The 14,637-nt window shown below is 46.3% G+C and overlaps 2 protein-coding genes and 2 non-coding genes across 7 annotated transcripts in view; 1 reads left to right on the forward strand and 3 right to left on the reverse strand.

Annotated features, from left to right (window-relative positions):
* KDM1B (lysine demethylase 1B) overlaps positions 1–12,195 on the forward strand; it is a 60,096-nt gene extending 47,901 nt beyond the window's left edge. For both annotated transcript variants that reach the window (XM_025443722.3, XM_025443730.3), the window contains exons 17-21: positions 1,968–2,084; positions 3,004–3,129; positions 3,904–4,026; positions 5,751–5,903; positions 10,336–12,195. In XM_025443722.3, coding sequence (XP_025299507.1) covers positions 1,968–2,084; positions 3,004–3,129; positions 3,904–4,026; positions 5,751–5,903; positions 10,336–10,419 — 603 coding nt within the window. In that variant the 3' untranslated portion in view covers positions 10,420–12,195. The remainder of the gene's footprint in view (positions 1–1,967; positions 2,085–3,003; positions 3,130–3,903; positions 4,027–5,750; positions 5,904–10,335) is intronic.
* LOC112660012 (U6 spliceosomal RNA) lies at positions 4,722–4,828 on the reverse strand. Its single transcript, XR_003136641.1, has one exon. It is a non-coding gene; the product is annotated as a U6 spliceosomal RNA (small nuclear RNA).
* LOC112660038 (small nucleolar RNA SNORA1) lies at positions 7,371–7,501 on the reverse strand. Its single transcript, XR_003136655.1, has one exon. It is a non-coding gene; the product is annotated as a small nucleolar RNA SNORA1 (small nucleolar RNA).
* Positions 12,196–12,734: 539 nt separating the features above from the next.
* Positions 12,735–14,637, reverse strand: part of DEK (DEK proto-oncogene) — a 31,041-nt gene continuing 29,138 nt past the window's right edge. For all 3 annotated transcript variants that reach the window (XR_007408381.1, XR_003135202.3, XM_025443711.3), the window contains one exon: positions 12,735–14,233. Coding sequence is in view for 1 of the 3 variants with exons in the window: in XM_025443711.3 (XP_025299496.1) it covers positions 14,222–14,233 (12 nt within the window). In the remaining 2 variants the exon portion in view is untranslated. The remainder of the gene's footprint in view (positions 14,234–14,637) is intronic.

Below are 14,637 nucleotides of genomic sequence, written 5' to 3' on the forward strand. Positions count from 1 at the left end.
AAGACCACCTTGTGGCCAGTGTGGACCAAGCCCTCTTTGAGCCCCAAAGTGAGAATCAGGGTAGTATCTAAGGCTCCTCCTAGCGGTAAAGAAAATTTTTTTTAGAATACCTCTTTTTAAAATTGCAAGTCAGTGGAAGGCTTGACCTCTGCCTGCTGGGTCACCCCCTGCCTGACCCTTCTTTCTTTGGATCCAGCTCTCCAGGGATATGAGGGCATAGCTGTGCCCCAAAATCTGCTCCAAAGCGTATTGGAAGTATTTTGATTTTTATGGTGGTCTACACACAGCACGTGGTTTGAATCGGAAGTTTCCCCAACTTATAAACAAGTGAAAGATTTCCACCCCAACATGATAAACATTTTGACAAACCGTAGTGCGGCCTCGAGGCCGCCTGCCCCGAGACCTGCACTGACCTGAGATCTGGTGTGGGTCCCTGGGCAAGGTGTGTTCATCTCTTTCGCCTGTTTGTTTACCTAAGCTCATGTGCTTTTGAAAGCTTTTTTGTTGTTGGGAAAATCTCTAGATCTTATTTCCTTGAAGTTCTTACACATTCAAGAAACTGTCCCTCCACCCCCACACACTTTTTTTCTTTCTTTTTTTTTTTTCATGATGCTGACAGAGAAAATGCTTTATACTTTATCAAAGTTCCCTGTGGCAGAAAATAGTGACACAATCACAGGAAGAACTCTGGCCTTCCTGGGATCCTGGTGTTGGGGTTCAGGCCAGAGAACTAAATCTTTGGTTGAGGGCTAGGGTAGATGGGGTGCTTGGCATTCATTGCCGTGAGTGCTCCTCCGGCTGTGCTGTCCTACACTGTAGATAGAGGTAGACACACCCCCCCGCGCTTCCTAGACTCCCTAGCGGCTGAGGCTCTAAATACTGAATGGTCCAGCCACTCAGACGCACCAGCGTGAGGCTTGGAAGGTATGGTCTGACTTTTGCTTTGTGTCTGACAAGCATAATGGTCCGGATGTTGGGTCCTTCTGCAGTGCGGCCGGTGGAGGTTCCAGGCTCCCCTCAGCAGCCACAAGGGGAGCATGAGGAACCCATTGTGCTGCTGGAGCTTTTCTGTGAGCAGCGTGATTCTGGAGCTCACAGCAGGTGTGATGGCTTTTGACCGTGACTGTGGTGATGTGGTTCTAGAGCCAGAAAGCTCCTGATTATATGGAGAGACAGCAGCTCTTCCATGGCCGGGTTTTGTGGTGGGACTTTGAGAGTGATTCTTGAAGGCTCTGTTAGCATCTGTTACTTCAGCTCTCCTGAATGATTTTTTTTTTTCTTTTAAGATTTTATTTATTTATTCATGAGAGACACAGAGAGAGAGGCAGAGACACAGGCAGAGGGAGAAGCAGGCCCCCTGCGGGCAGCCCGATGTGGAACTCGATCCCAGATCACACCCTGAGCCAAAGGCAGGTGCTCAGCCACTGAGCCACCCAAGTGCCTGTTTTGTCCTTTAAAAAACTGTTTGTGGCTCTATGTGATTGTAATAATCTGTAATATTTTTGAGGTACTTTACCATTTATGAAGCATATCAGTGTATATTGTAAGAGTTTTCACGTTAAGCATCACCCCAGTGCTTTGAGGTTAGTAGGGCAGATATTGACCGCATGTTAGAAAGAGTTCTTTGGATCCATATTTAGGGCCGTCTCCTCTTACGGTCCTGCTTTCCAGGACTGCGGTCTACTGACTCTTCTTTCCCAACATTCTTCCAAGTGGATGCCGCTTCTGCACAGCCAGGCACCCTTTTGCAGTGAACACCCTGCCACCCTGTACAGGGCAGCCCAGGTTCTTCCCAGTAACGTGGGGTGGTGACCGTCTCACGATTGGCGACAGAGAGGACTGTCCTGTGGGTGTTGAGACTTTCCTGGTAATGAACCCACTGAGTGGTGGTGATGGTGGTGGTGGTGGTGGTGGTGGTGGTAGGTTCAGTTGCTTCTGTGTGTTAAACTGTTCATTTTCTCTCTCAGGTACTAGTGACTGTCCCCTTGGCCTTGCTGCAGAAGGGTGCCATTCACTTTAACCCACCGCTGTCAGACAAGAAGATGAAGGCCATCAACAGCCTGGGCGCGGGCATCATTGAAAAGGTGACTGCAGGGATCCCTGGGTGGCGCAGCGGTTTGGCGCCTGCCTTTGGCCCAGGGCGCCATCCTGGAGACCCGGGATCGAATCCCACGTCGGGCTCCCGGTGCATGGAGCCTGCTTCTCCCTCTGCCTGTCTCTGCCTCTCTCTCTCTTTCTCTGTGTGACTATCATTAAAAAAAAAAAAAAAAAGAAAAAAAGAAAAGGTGACTGCATTACCGGGGCCTCAGCACTGAAGGGATTCGAGTCTGGTGACGGGAGTGCCTTCATTTCTGGTCTTGGGAAGTAGTGGGTCATTTTTTAATCCAGATAGAATTCGAAGATTTTCTTCCCTTGTGAATAATTCCCCAGGAAGCATAGGAAAGGATGTTATCAAAACGAGAGGAGGAGAGCTGGCTGCGGTCTGACTTTTGACATTAGGAAAATGAATCTTGCCATTCAGAATTTGAACTTGGCATATGAACATGTAAATGGAGTAGTTCGTGTGTGTGTGTGTGTGTGTGTGTGTCTGTGTGTGTGTGTGGTGTTTTTGTTTTTGTTTTTGCTGCTTTTCACACCTCCCCTCCATTAATTGATCCCAGTGAGGAGAGAGTTTCACTTCCTCTGCCTTTAGAATCTTCTCTAGCAGGCATGTGCCAGAGCTGCAGGAAGTGCTGGCAGCCCTCCCCGTGGTCTCAGGGATGCTTTGCATCTTGAGGTTAGCCTAGTGGCTGTTGGGGGTCCATTATGGCGGAGGGCACTGAATGGCACAAAAAGCCAGGTGCTCACGAGAGAGCAGACGAGGCAGGCGCATGGGAACAGGGAGCATTTGGGTTTGGGTTTTTTGCTCATGGCTCTAGTTAAGAACTATAGGTTGCTTCTTAGAGATTGCTGGACTTCCGCTTCCAGAAACTCTTAACCATCTTTCTCTTGCTCACTTTCCAGATTGCCTTGCAATTCCCGTACAGATTCTGGGACAGTAAAGTTCAAGGGGCTGACTTCTTTGGTCACGTTCCTCCCAGTGCCAGCAAGCGGGGCCTCTTTGCTGTGTTCTATGACATGGATCCCCAGGTAAAATCATCGGTGAAGTGCGGTTTGAATCTCCTCGCTACCGTTTAGCATTTGGCCAGGCTCAGGCACCCGTGGACGTGGTGGCCGCTCTGGGTCTGTGTTCGGGTGCTGGCGGCCTGCTTGGGCCTGTAGGAGCCCCAGTATCCAGTGCTCACGGTGCTCCCCGGGGGATAGGTTAAGTTGCTTGTGGAAAGTGCAAGATTTCGGGCTTGGTGAAGGGTGGGTGTGAGGGGCCCGGAGGAGGAGGAGGGGGAGGAGGAGGCTCGGGTTGGCAGATGTGACTGGGGGACACAGGCGAGGGAGCGGTGTGTCTGGGACTGGGGATGGACCCTGGAGGTCACGTAAAAGAGTCACCCTCCTGTTCCCTTTTCTTCTTCCTTCCAAGAAACTTCATCTTAAGCGGTTTCACTCGGGAACCATGGACGAAATGTCTTCACCATTCGAGAAAGTTTTCCCCCCTGATTTTATCTGCAGGTTTTCCTTCCCCATCTCCTTATGTTTCTTCTAGAACAAGTTCTTATAAGGGAAAAGCCAAGAGCACCCTGGCTTTGATATTTATATTTCTTCCTGAGCCTTTCAGCCGCAAACAACAAGATGTACAGCTGCATCATGCGTTTTGTGAGGGGAGTGGGCTGGTGATTGAGATGAGGATGGGGGGCAGGAGGAAGGAGGGAGATTTGTGAGAACGAGGTCCCTCCCTGTTGGATCAGGCAGTTAGGGGCTCGTGGACTGAAAGCAGAAAGTGTAAAGGGCCGTTGCCTTCCGTGTCCACAGAAGAAGCACAGCGTGCTGATGTCCGTGGTGGCTGGGGAGGCCGTGGCGTCCATCAGGACCCTGGAGGACAAGCAGGTGCTGCAGCAGTGCATGGCTGCCCTCCGGGAGCTGTTCAAGGAGCAGGTCAGAGAAACGCCTGGGGAGCGGGGCACGCTTGCTGTCAGCTTAGCGAGCCATCCTTACGTGACCGAGGATGCCAGAGATGGAGGCATGGGCTGCGTCACTCCTGATTCCCATGTCCAGCTTCCCACCTAAATCCCTGGGTGAGGGGTGGGGGGTGCTGGGGGGGCTAGGGCTGCGTAACAAAACAGACTGGGCGGTCTCAGCAGGGGAGGTTGGTTTTCTCACGGGGGGGGGGGGGGGTGGCGGGGGGGGGGGAGGGTGCAGGCCGTTTGGTGTCTTCTGAGGCCTCTCTCCTTGGCCTGCAGGTGGCCGCCTTCCCCTGTGACCTCACACTCACACGGTCTTCCCTTTGTGCTGGCCTGTGGGCCTGTCCCAGTCTCCTCCTCCCGTGAGGACACCAGTCATACTGGACTACAGCCCACCCTCTTCACCTCACTGTAACTTAATTACCTCATGCAAGGCCCTTTTTTGAATATCATCCCGTTATGAGGTACTGGGGCTTAGAGCTTCAAAATATGAATTTTAGGGGAACGCAAATGAACCTAGAGCAATATTCTATGCCACCTTTCACACCATTGTCTTCCTTTTTGGCTAGCATCACGCACACGCCCTCCTTTTTCTTTTTTCTTTCTTTCTTTTTTTTTCCCCCCTCCTGTGCTAATCCACAAAGGGTGGCTGTTTGCTAGGGAACTGCACAAAATGTGGAACCCTTCACAAATTTGCATGTCATCCTTGCACAGAGGCCATGCTAATCTTCTCTGTGTGGTTCCTATTTTAGTGGATGTGCTGCTGAAGCGAGCACCACATCCCCTTTCTTTCCCAAGGATGTAAAAGGCTCAGCATTTTCCCTATGTCCTGTATTAACCCAAACCCCAGCAAGCTTTGAAAACTTTCCTTTCAAACAGATACGGTCCAGAATTTTCTCCTACCCCACAGACAGAGCTAGGTACTTTATATTTGCCAGTTTGCTAAAGCTCACAGTCTCGGGAGATTTGTAAATGGCGTGGCTTTTTTTTCTTTTTTTTTTTTTTTTCTCAAATAAAGGCGTGGGAGTAGAAAGATTTGAAATGACTCAAGAGTTAGGTAAATTAGAGAAAGAGAGGAACCCGGGTTGTTGCTTATCTTATGTGATGTGATCACATCTCACCATAGTCCCTAGCTTGGGGGTTTTGCCCCAAAACTTGTTTTCACATTAGTTATTTGGAACTTAGCACATTGTTTCCGTAGAGATATCTTTCATGTGCTCATCAGAGGCACAGAATTATTTGAAATTTAGTGAATGTGGAACATATCGCCCAATGGCTGTTCCATGGAGGAGGCTGTTGAGAATCCAGCTTGTCTGGGGACTGCCCCTTGCTTCCCTACCCCCGGCCTGGACACCCTCCTTCCACCACCTCCAGCACATACCGGGTGTTGGAAAGGGAAGGGCACTGGTGACGGCCTGGTGGGTGGACGGGAAGGACGTCTCTGGCCAGACAAGGTGTAGACCTGAGATGTCGGGGGAGGTTGCAGAGCCTGGGCAGGACACGGGACGCAGCACACATCGGGCCTGGGGGGAGCTGGCAGGTGGGGGGGGCAGGGGGTGTAGTGGGGGGCGCCGTGTCAGAGCCTCCAGGAACCATCTCTGTTTCTGGAGGAGGCGGGACTGGGTATCTGTGCTCCGGGCTGCAGCTCCTCCCAGGCCCCCGCTGATCCTGGGTGCTGGTTCCTTCCCCGTGACACAGGAAGTCCCAGACCCCACCAAGTATTTTGTCACTCGGTGGAGCACAGACCCCTGGATCCAGATGGCCTACAGCTTCGTGAAGACAGGCGGGAGCGGAGAAGCCTACGATATCATTGCGGAGGAAATACAGGGAACTGTCTTTTTTGCCGGCGAGGTGCGTACCATGATCTTGAACCCGGTCACTTTTATTTTGGTTACTTTCTTTTAACTAAAGTGCTGTGTGTCCAGAGTTTTCAAAGCAAAGTCAGATACAGTCAAAGTGTTAGGACACCAGGGGCCTCCCGGGCGGGGGGTCGGTCAAGCATCTGACTCCCGATCTCAGCTCGGGTCATGATCTCAGTGTCGGGAGATCGAGCCCCGTGTCAGGCTCTGTGGTGGGATGGAGTCAGCCTGAGAGTCTCTCTCCCTCTTCCCCATGGGGAGGAAACTAAGTAAATCTTAAAAAAAAAAGAGGGGGGGGGGGGCATCGTGACACCAAACAGCAGAATGGCCCCTCCACATCCAGCTCACACCCCCAGGACACCATTTTTAACCTTTCCTGTGGTTTCTTCAAGAATTTCCTGCCTGTTCTCAGATATTTCCACTGTTGACTTCGGGTCTGACAGGGTGGACACTGACTTCCCCTCGGGTTGATGATTTAGCTGTTCAGTGTGGTGACCTCACACCTGAGAATGGGCATCGGTGCTCGTGTGACGTGGCTTCCTGTGGAGCCAAGGTGTTCGTGGACTCCTTTCTTACACAGCTGTTTTCTTGACGGCCGCAGTGGCCCCTTTATCCCTTAGCTGAATTCTCCCCACCCGTCTGCTGGGGGCCCCCGCCCTCCCTGGAGCACCGTCGAGGCCCTGGGAGCTGCCGTGTTAGCGCCACTGTTGGAAACCCCTTCCTGGTGTCCTCTTGCCTTGCCTCTCTGGGACGCCACCTTACCGCTCTCCAGGGTTGGCGTTTTAATTTTCTAGATCCCTGTCTTCCTTCTTCTCTTTCTTTAATATTTATTATTTTTTTAAATTGTGGTAAATTACACATGATGTACAACTTTCCATCCTATTTTTTAAGTCTGTAAGTTTTTCTGTGAGGAGTTTCACGTGGGATTCCTTCCACTGCCAATCACCGTGGTTCCTCCAAAGTCGGAATCACCGTCTTCAAAAGAGCCCCTTTAAAAGAACTTGTGTTTAGTCCACAGTTGTCACCGACAGATAGTCACGGTACTTTTGGTTGGGCTTCTCTCATCTGCTCGAATATGGACAGACTTCCAGACTTCTCCAGCTGCTGGATCATCTTTTCTTTTTTGTTTTTTTTTTTAAAGATTTTATTTTTTTATTCGTGAGACAGAGAGAGAGAGGCAGAGACACAGGCAGAGGAGAAGCAGGCTCCATGCAGGGAGCCCGATGCGGGACTGAATCCTGGGTCTCCAGGATCATGCCCTGGACCTAAGGCAGGCGGCAGACCGCTGAGCTACCCAGGGATCCCCTGGATCATCTTTGGAATCCAGTTTCTTTACAAGTCAAATTGTAGGAAGTACACTGATTGCTCTTTTGGCAAATGATCTAAAATCATTATTTTTTAATTGTTTCTAACATTGAAAAGTCCTGTTACTTCCACTGTACTCCCTGAGCCCAGCCAAGGATGTTATGGCCTCGTGGTCACCCCTGCGGTCATCTTGCTGTGATGGAAGCGCCTCCCGTCTCAGTTAACCACATTCACAATTTCTGGACACCATGAGGGACAGTGCCCATTTTCATCTAGAAATAAGCTCTTACCATCCTATTTTTTAAGTGTACAGTTCAGTGGCACCAAATACATGGACGCTGCTGTGCCACCATCACCACCATCCATCTCCAGAACTTTCTCATCTGGAACTCAGTACCTGTGAAGCAACCCTCCCCATCCCCTCTACCCCCAGCTCCTGGATCCCACTAGTCTACTTTCCATCTCTACAGATTTGTCCTGGGTGCCTCATCCTCTCAGTGGGATCGTCCAGTGTTTGTCCTTTGTGACTGGCTTATTTCAGTCAGCAGAACGTCCTTAAGATTCATCCACGCTGTGGCATGTGTCAGAATAGCCTTTCTTTTTATTTTATTTTATTTTAATTTTATTTTATTTTATTTTATTTTATTTTATTTTATTTTTGTAAAACTTTTTTTTAAAGATTTTATTTATTTATTCATGACAGACACACAGAGAGAGGCAGAGGCACAGGTAGAGGGAGAAGCAGGCTCCATGCAGGGAGCCTGACGTGGGACTCAATCATACCCTGGGCCGAAGGCGGCGCCAAACCGCTGGGCCACCGGGGCTTCCCTAGCCTTCCTTTTTAAAAAAGACTAAATATAGTCCATTACATGTAGAGATGACATTTCATGTACACATTCATGTCCTGGACACTGGAGTTGCTTCTGCTTTTAGGCGGTTGTGACTAATGCTGTGCCCTGAACATGGGTGTACGTGTACTTTCAAGACCCTGCGGTTGGTCCTTCGGGGTATATTCCCAGAAGAGGCATTGCTGGATCATATATTAATTCGGCGCTTAGTTCCTTCAAGCACCATCCACGGTTTCCCACAGCAGCTGCACCATTGTGCGTTCCCCCCGGCAGTCACAAAGTTCCCAACACTCGAGATGTTTTAAAGATTATTTTAGAGAGAGGGAGATAGTGTACGTGTGGGAGGTGAGAGGCAGAGGGGGGAGGAGAGACCATCTGAAGAAGACTCTGAGATGAGTGGGGGAACCTGACGTGGGACTCGATCCCACGACCCTGAGGTCATGAACTCAGCTGAGGTCAGAAGTCGGACGCCCATCCGGCTGAGCCACCCACATGCCCCACCAATTTTCTGGTTTTTGCTAATAGCTGTCCTAAAGTGGCCTTTTAAAAAAATTTCTGTTGAGAAATGTTTTTGCTGTTTTGATCACTAATTTTTTTCTGTGCCTGTTTTCACTTGCTTGTAATCTAGATGCTTATATGCTTTCAGTCCTTGATTTTTTTCACTTTTGATCATTTTCTCCCCACTTTTTCCTCTTATTTCTAGTCTTCTGTTCCACATATTGGAACTCCTGAACTGAGGATCTTTCTTTTCTTTGTTGTTACTCCTCTCTCTCTCCTTATCCTATGGTGTTGGGGGGAGATTCACATTCCCACTCTTGGAAATTTTGTGCTTATGAGCACTTTCTTGTCCTTGGATTATTCTTTTGGTAGCATCCTCCTCTTGCTTCATGACTCCTCAGAGTTCCTGTAGCGTCAGCCTCCCACGTGTCCAAATATCCCGTCCTTGATTATCTGCTTAGATTTGAGTGAGGCATTTTTATAAAGCCTCCCGAAAGCTCCGGTAAGCCTGCCGACGGCTGGATCCCCCTACCTCAGGGTATCTATAGCTCTTTCCTCTGGGAACATGTAGTTTCTCTTTGCTTGGTGGCAGCTCCCGACACCCCGGGAGCCGGAAGCCTTGCTCTTCGTTATGAGGACGTGACTTAATCTGCATCTTGCTCGGTGCCTCGACCTTGCCTCTGCCTCAGATCCCCGGTGGGTCATGGCAGTGGCCATGGGGGACCTGGTGAGGGACCCGGGTGCTCTTCGTAACGTAGAGTGAAGCGAGTTCTCGGCGCTGTCGTGCGTGGTAGGTTAGCTTCAGACCTCATACGAGTGTCTGAGTGTCGTTGAGAACGGAGTTGGGTGTTATCTTTCCTCTTCCTGATTTTTGGATGATTACAAAAGAACATCCTTTAAAAACCGCTGTCTTTGATTCGTCCTTGGCCTGCAGAGAGCCGGCTTTGTGGGCGCAGAGCATGCCTGTGCAGCCAGCCACGTCCTCCGCTTCCCGAGCGGCGGAGGCTCCTGTGGCACGGTTGTCACTGCAGTTACCGAAACTCCCTTAGACCCCTCCTAGTCCTTGGATCCTTGCCCCCTCTTCACTCCCCTGTTCCTGAAGTCTTTGGCCCTGGCTCTTTTCCCTCCACGCCCCCTGACGTGGCACACACCTCTGTTCACACCTCCGTCCACGGGGTGCTTCCCCCCCTGGGGTCTGCTCACCTCCACTTCAGCTCCGGCCCAGACCTGCTCACCGTGCCCCCACCCCCCAGCCGCAGATCAGGCTCTCTCCGGTCGTGGAGGGCTGGTTCTGTTCCGGCTGGAACCCCCTGCAAAGCGGGCTTTCCATCGACCGTCCTCCCCTGCGTGCTCAGTGACCCAGCTGTCCTTCGGGTCCAGCCGTCTGGCACAACCCCCAAGGTGGAGGACTTGGCTGGTGCTCCGTGCCCCTCTCAGCACGATCCTAACAGCGAGGCTGATTACGCTGATGGGGGGCAGGGCCCAGGGCTCCTTCACTGTTCTTAGTTCCAGCGCAGGGTACAGAGGGAACATCCTACGGATTGCCACACAGGACTTCCCAGGACTGTAGAGAAAGTCGCGGAATGAGGTGGTGAAGCATGGGGGGGGGGGGTGACCAGAGGACGGCAGGTGCAGGGACGGGTGAGGAGTGTTCATATGAGCACAGGAGTGCCATCGAACTTTGAGGACCGGAGAAAGCGTAGCTTGTATTATCTATGATTACCATCGGAGTTCCTTACACGTGACCTCAAGATATGCAATTATTTCTTACAGGCAACAAACAGGCATTTCCCACAAACTGTCACAGGGGCATATTTGAGTGGTGTTCGAGAAGCAAGCAAGATTGCAGCGTTTTGAATACATTTGTTTGGACCCTGCTTTCTTCTGTTGCCCCAAATGGTAAAAAGTCTGAAACACGTGTAAAACCTCACTTGCATAAAATCAAACTAAACGAACCTCTGAGAGCATTAGCCCCAAGAATCCTCTTGCAGCACTTATATTTAATTTCCACAGGTTGAGTAGGGCTAAGTTTTCTGTATTTCAGAATAAGGCAGCATAGAACCTTAAGATTTTCAATAGGATTTCTTCCATGGTTGGAGACTCCCTTTAAATTGCACATTTTATTGGGCTCATCAGTTTTCAAACATTGAGAAACCAAGTAGCAATCATTAAAAATCCAGACAAAGCCATGTATTTTTCTTCTGTGACAGTTTATCAGTATCTTTGCCAATGAGCCTTAAGACTTTTATATAGCTCCAATATTGAGCTTTTACTTAAAATTTAGATAGAAATCTTTCCTTTTCAGATACAGCACAAACTCTTCAGTTAAAAGTAAATGAAACTTCTAGACTATTTTATATTGTACATATTTCTTTCCATTGGGTTATTCAAAAGAAATTTAAATTCAGGTATCTTTTGCGACACGAGGTTTTAGATTGGTGCACTCATTGGCAAATCAGCAAAATTTTCAACTCCTTAAACAGCGCAGGTATATTCTATCATTTAGAATGGGTTAGAGATTATAGTATAGACTTCATACTTTAGACCATTTAGAATATGGCTATTTTTCTAAGGGCCAAATTTGGGTGGATGGCACACTTCAAATAGCCTTAATTTTGGCAACCACTAGAGCAAAAAGATCTTTCTTGTCAGAATACTTTAATAAGAAACTCCTTCTACTGCCGCTTTTTAAAATAACTGATTCAAACTCTAGGAATATTTTTTACAGCATTATGTTTTCAGTATTCCATAGGCAGGTCCACTGGAAAACTGCAGAAAAATGTGATATCCTAATAAATATTACACATGTAAAGCCATATCTTAAAAGCCTGAGAACATGGCAGATACTTACTTTTTCCCTTTTATCACTCATGACAAAATAAACACTGGTTTCAGGGTCTTCAGGATGCTTATTATCTTGCCAAGAAGTTAGAAAAGTGAATGGTAAAACTTAAATGCTTTTGTTTTAAAAAGTCTGAACAGTTCTGTCAGTCTGCTTCAAAAAGGGACTCAAAAGGACTTTAAATTTTAAAAATACCTAATATTTTGCAAAGTATCTTTAAAGTCACCTTGTAAGTAGAAAGTTATTTTATGCAAACTGTAGAACACCATTTAGACACATCCCTCTCCATCAAAGTATGATGCAAATACAGAAAAGTGAACAGCAGTAAATTGGTTTCAAAGTTGGGTTAATGCAGGAAAATGTTGAGATTATCAGATTAAGACTCATTGGTACTGATTGGGAAGCATTCAGCTTTAAAATGCTATGTATTAAAATGTTTAAATAGCATGTGTTTAGTGAAAAATGCAAAGTATTTTAAGTTTGAAATGGTTCACAATTCTTTAGTCTCTGGGCACTTAAACTTATACTGTGCTACCAGCAAACTATGGGAAAACCTAGTTAGCTCAAGTACAGTAAATGTGTATGTAAAAGATCTCGTCTCAAGTGACATCATTTGATTTTTTGTTCTTTAGGGAACCACGGTACTTTTATTCTTGAGTTTCTTTGAATATGTTTTTCACTGTTTGAAGACTTTGTAATTGAATAGCAGTGAATACACAGTGTTTTAACTGCAGATTGTGAAGAGCTGGTTGTGTAAAACTGCTTAATAAAAACTAGACTTGTTTTTCAAATACACTGTGCACTGTGGTGATGAACACTCGTTCTAGGTACCAGTCCCCTCTCCTCCAAACCTTCTGTAGACTTTTCTACTCCTAGGTTTTACTGCTTACCCTCTTTCAAGTAAATGATCACAAAATAATAACCTACCATTTTTGAGATCACTTCCCAGTTTTCCTTTGTGATTTCTCCACAGTAATGGTTCGTTATCCCTGAGGAGCACTCCAAATTAAATGGGTCATCGGTGGGGCTAAATCTACCTAAAACTCCCTGTTCTGAAATCCTCAGGAAGGGGGGACATAATCCTCAGCGAGAGGGGAAATGCCACAGAAACCATAAAACATTGATGCAAGGGCAGCCCGGTGGCTCAGCGGTTTAAGCGCCTCCTTCAGTCCAGGGTGTGATCCTGCAGACCCGGGATCAAGTCCCACATCAGGCTCTCTGCATGGAGCCTGCTTCTCCTTCTGCCTGTGTCTCTGCCTCTCTGTGTGTGTCTCTCATGAATAAATAAATAAAATCTTAAAAAAAAAAAAATTGATGCAAGAGACGAGCATGGATTTATTATTTTTATTGACAAGGTTTATAGGAACAAATTAAATATTTAAAATCAAAGGCCAATTCTTAGGTTTCATTTAGTTGTTTACGCCATTCATTTGTATTTATCAAGAAACAAGTCAAACCTGTTAAAATACCTAACAGTCAACACATATTTTTATCTTTCTGGTTCTACTGATGGATTTTTTATTTAATCACTCAACTGATTTATCAAAGGCCTAATTGTTAAGTAGCAGGTTTTATTTTAAAATTGAGATTTAATAAACTGATTAAGACAATTTAAAAGATTAAACAGTCTCATTCAGGAGTGGTCTGCATGTTGGATCACCTAGAATCCTGATTGGCCAAAATTTAAACCCAAAAGCCCTGATTCCACAAATACATTAAATTTCTTTAATGTTAAAAATAAGTCTTTTTACCACTTCTGAGAAATACTTTGTCGGAGATACCCACTATTGCCTACACATTGTCTTCTAGCGTTATACTCAGTACATTTATCATAATCATAGAGGTGGCCCCCTTTCCGGTAAATATCAGCATTTTATATGGATGGGCAAAAGCAGTTAAAAATCAGTTCATTTATTATATGCCAAATGTGCTTGTACTTAATTGATTCCACCCTGTCCCCAAATTTTGAAGTTCTGATGTATTGATTTGGTTGATCCTTAATATAAAATGTATCTACAGACACTTGCAGAGTTAACACTAAAACTACAAATTGATGACACTTCTGAGGCAAAGCAGAGAACGATCTGTTCCTTCAGTGTTTTCTCCACTGAATTCTGACTTTCACTGCTCCGTCATACCATCTGGCCGAACACTGACATTTCAAAGTTTAACTGTAAAGATACCTACCTAGAGGAGTTTAAAAATTGATCTGCACAAAAGAAATAAAAAAACTTTATATACAACAAATTTGTTTTTAAAAATACAAAAATAACATCTGTCACTTTTGTCATGCTGACAATTTGACATATATACACATGCAGCAGAAAATTTCCAATTTAATCATCTGGATAGCTGAAGCCTGTATATTTTTAATATGATGAACACACCGCCACTGACAGATGTGTATTCAAAATATTTCATATACTAAATACTGCCATAGTCTCTGCATGTATAAATGTCAGTAATAGTTTATTCTACTTGATTAAAAGTATGTCTGAAGCGAATACTAAGCGCGCTAAAAACTACAACAGTTCGAGAATCTACGATCTCATATAAAGAAATCCAAAATGTACAAAATACAACTATAAAAGCAAGGAACAGTGACTGCCATGCAAAATTTTAAACTAAAACTGCATAGAAATGCAATTTAAAACAACAAACTCAAATTACATAACACTCAAGATAAAAAGATCAGCAGTAAGTTGTACCAACACAATGCTTGCAGGGATTTAGAAAAGGAAATACATTCTCTTTGCTGGTATAATGGTATAAATCAGATCTTTACGTCCATGGGACAAGTCCTCTGTCTCCACTGCCTCAAGAAATCAGCTGCAATGAGAGAGAAACATTATTTTCCTGTACCCACAATACATTAGGCACACAAAAATCATAACCTCCCCCAAACTGTTAAACCTCTGTTTTACCACCGTGACCTTGGGATGTCTGTTGGGACCAACATAAAACTATAGCTACTGTTGATCTTCTGCCTTTGTTGGACAGCAATTGCACTCAAGTAGTTGAGAGTCTGTGATGCACTTGGCTGCCCACATACACTGCGAGCCTGAGGTCAGGTTTTGTCACTACCGATCAGTCTGTATTTTTAAGCTTTACCGTGGTAAAGAAAAATATTTCCCCCATCTATTGAGAAAATGTGAGGGTCAAATGTGATCTAGTGATATTTAAAAAAATATGCAGTATTTGATACACATAATTCCTTTGTCTTAAGATGTTCA

Source organism: Canis lupus, chromosome 35 (genome assembly GCF_003254725.2).
Source record: "Canis lupus dingo isolate Sandy chromosome 35, ASM325472v2, whole genome shotgun sequence".
NCBI lineage: Eukaryota > Metazoa > Chordata > Mammalia > Carnivora > Canidae > Canis > Canis lupus.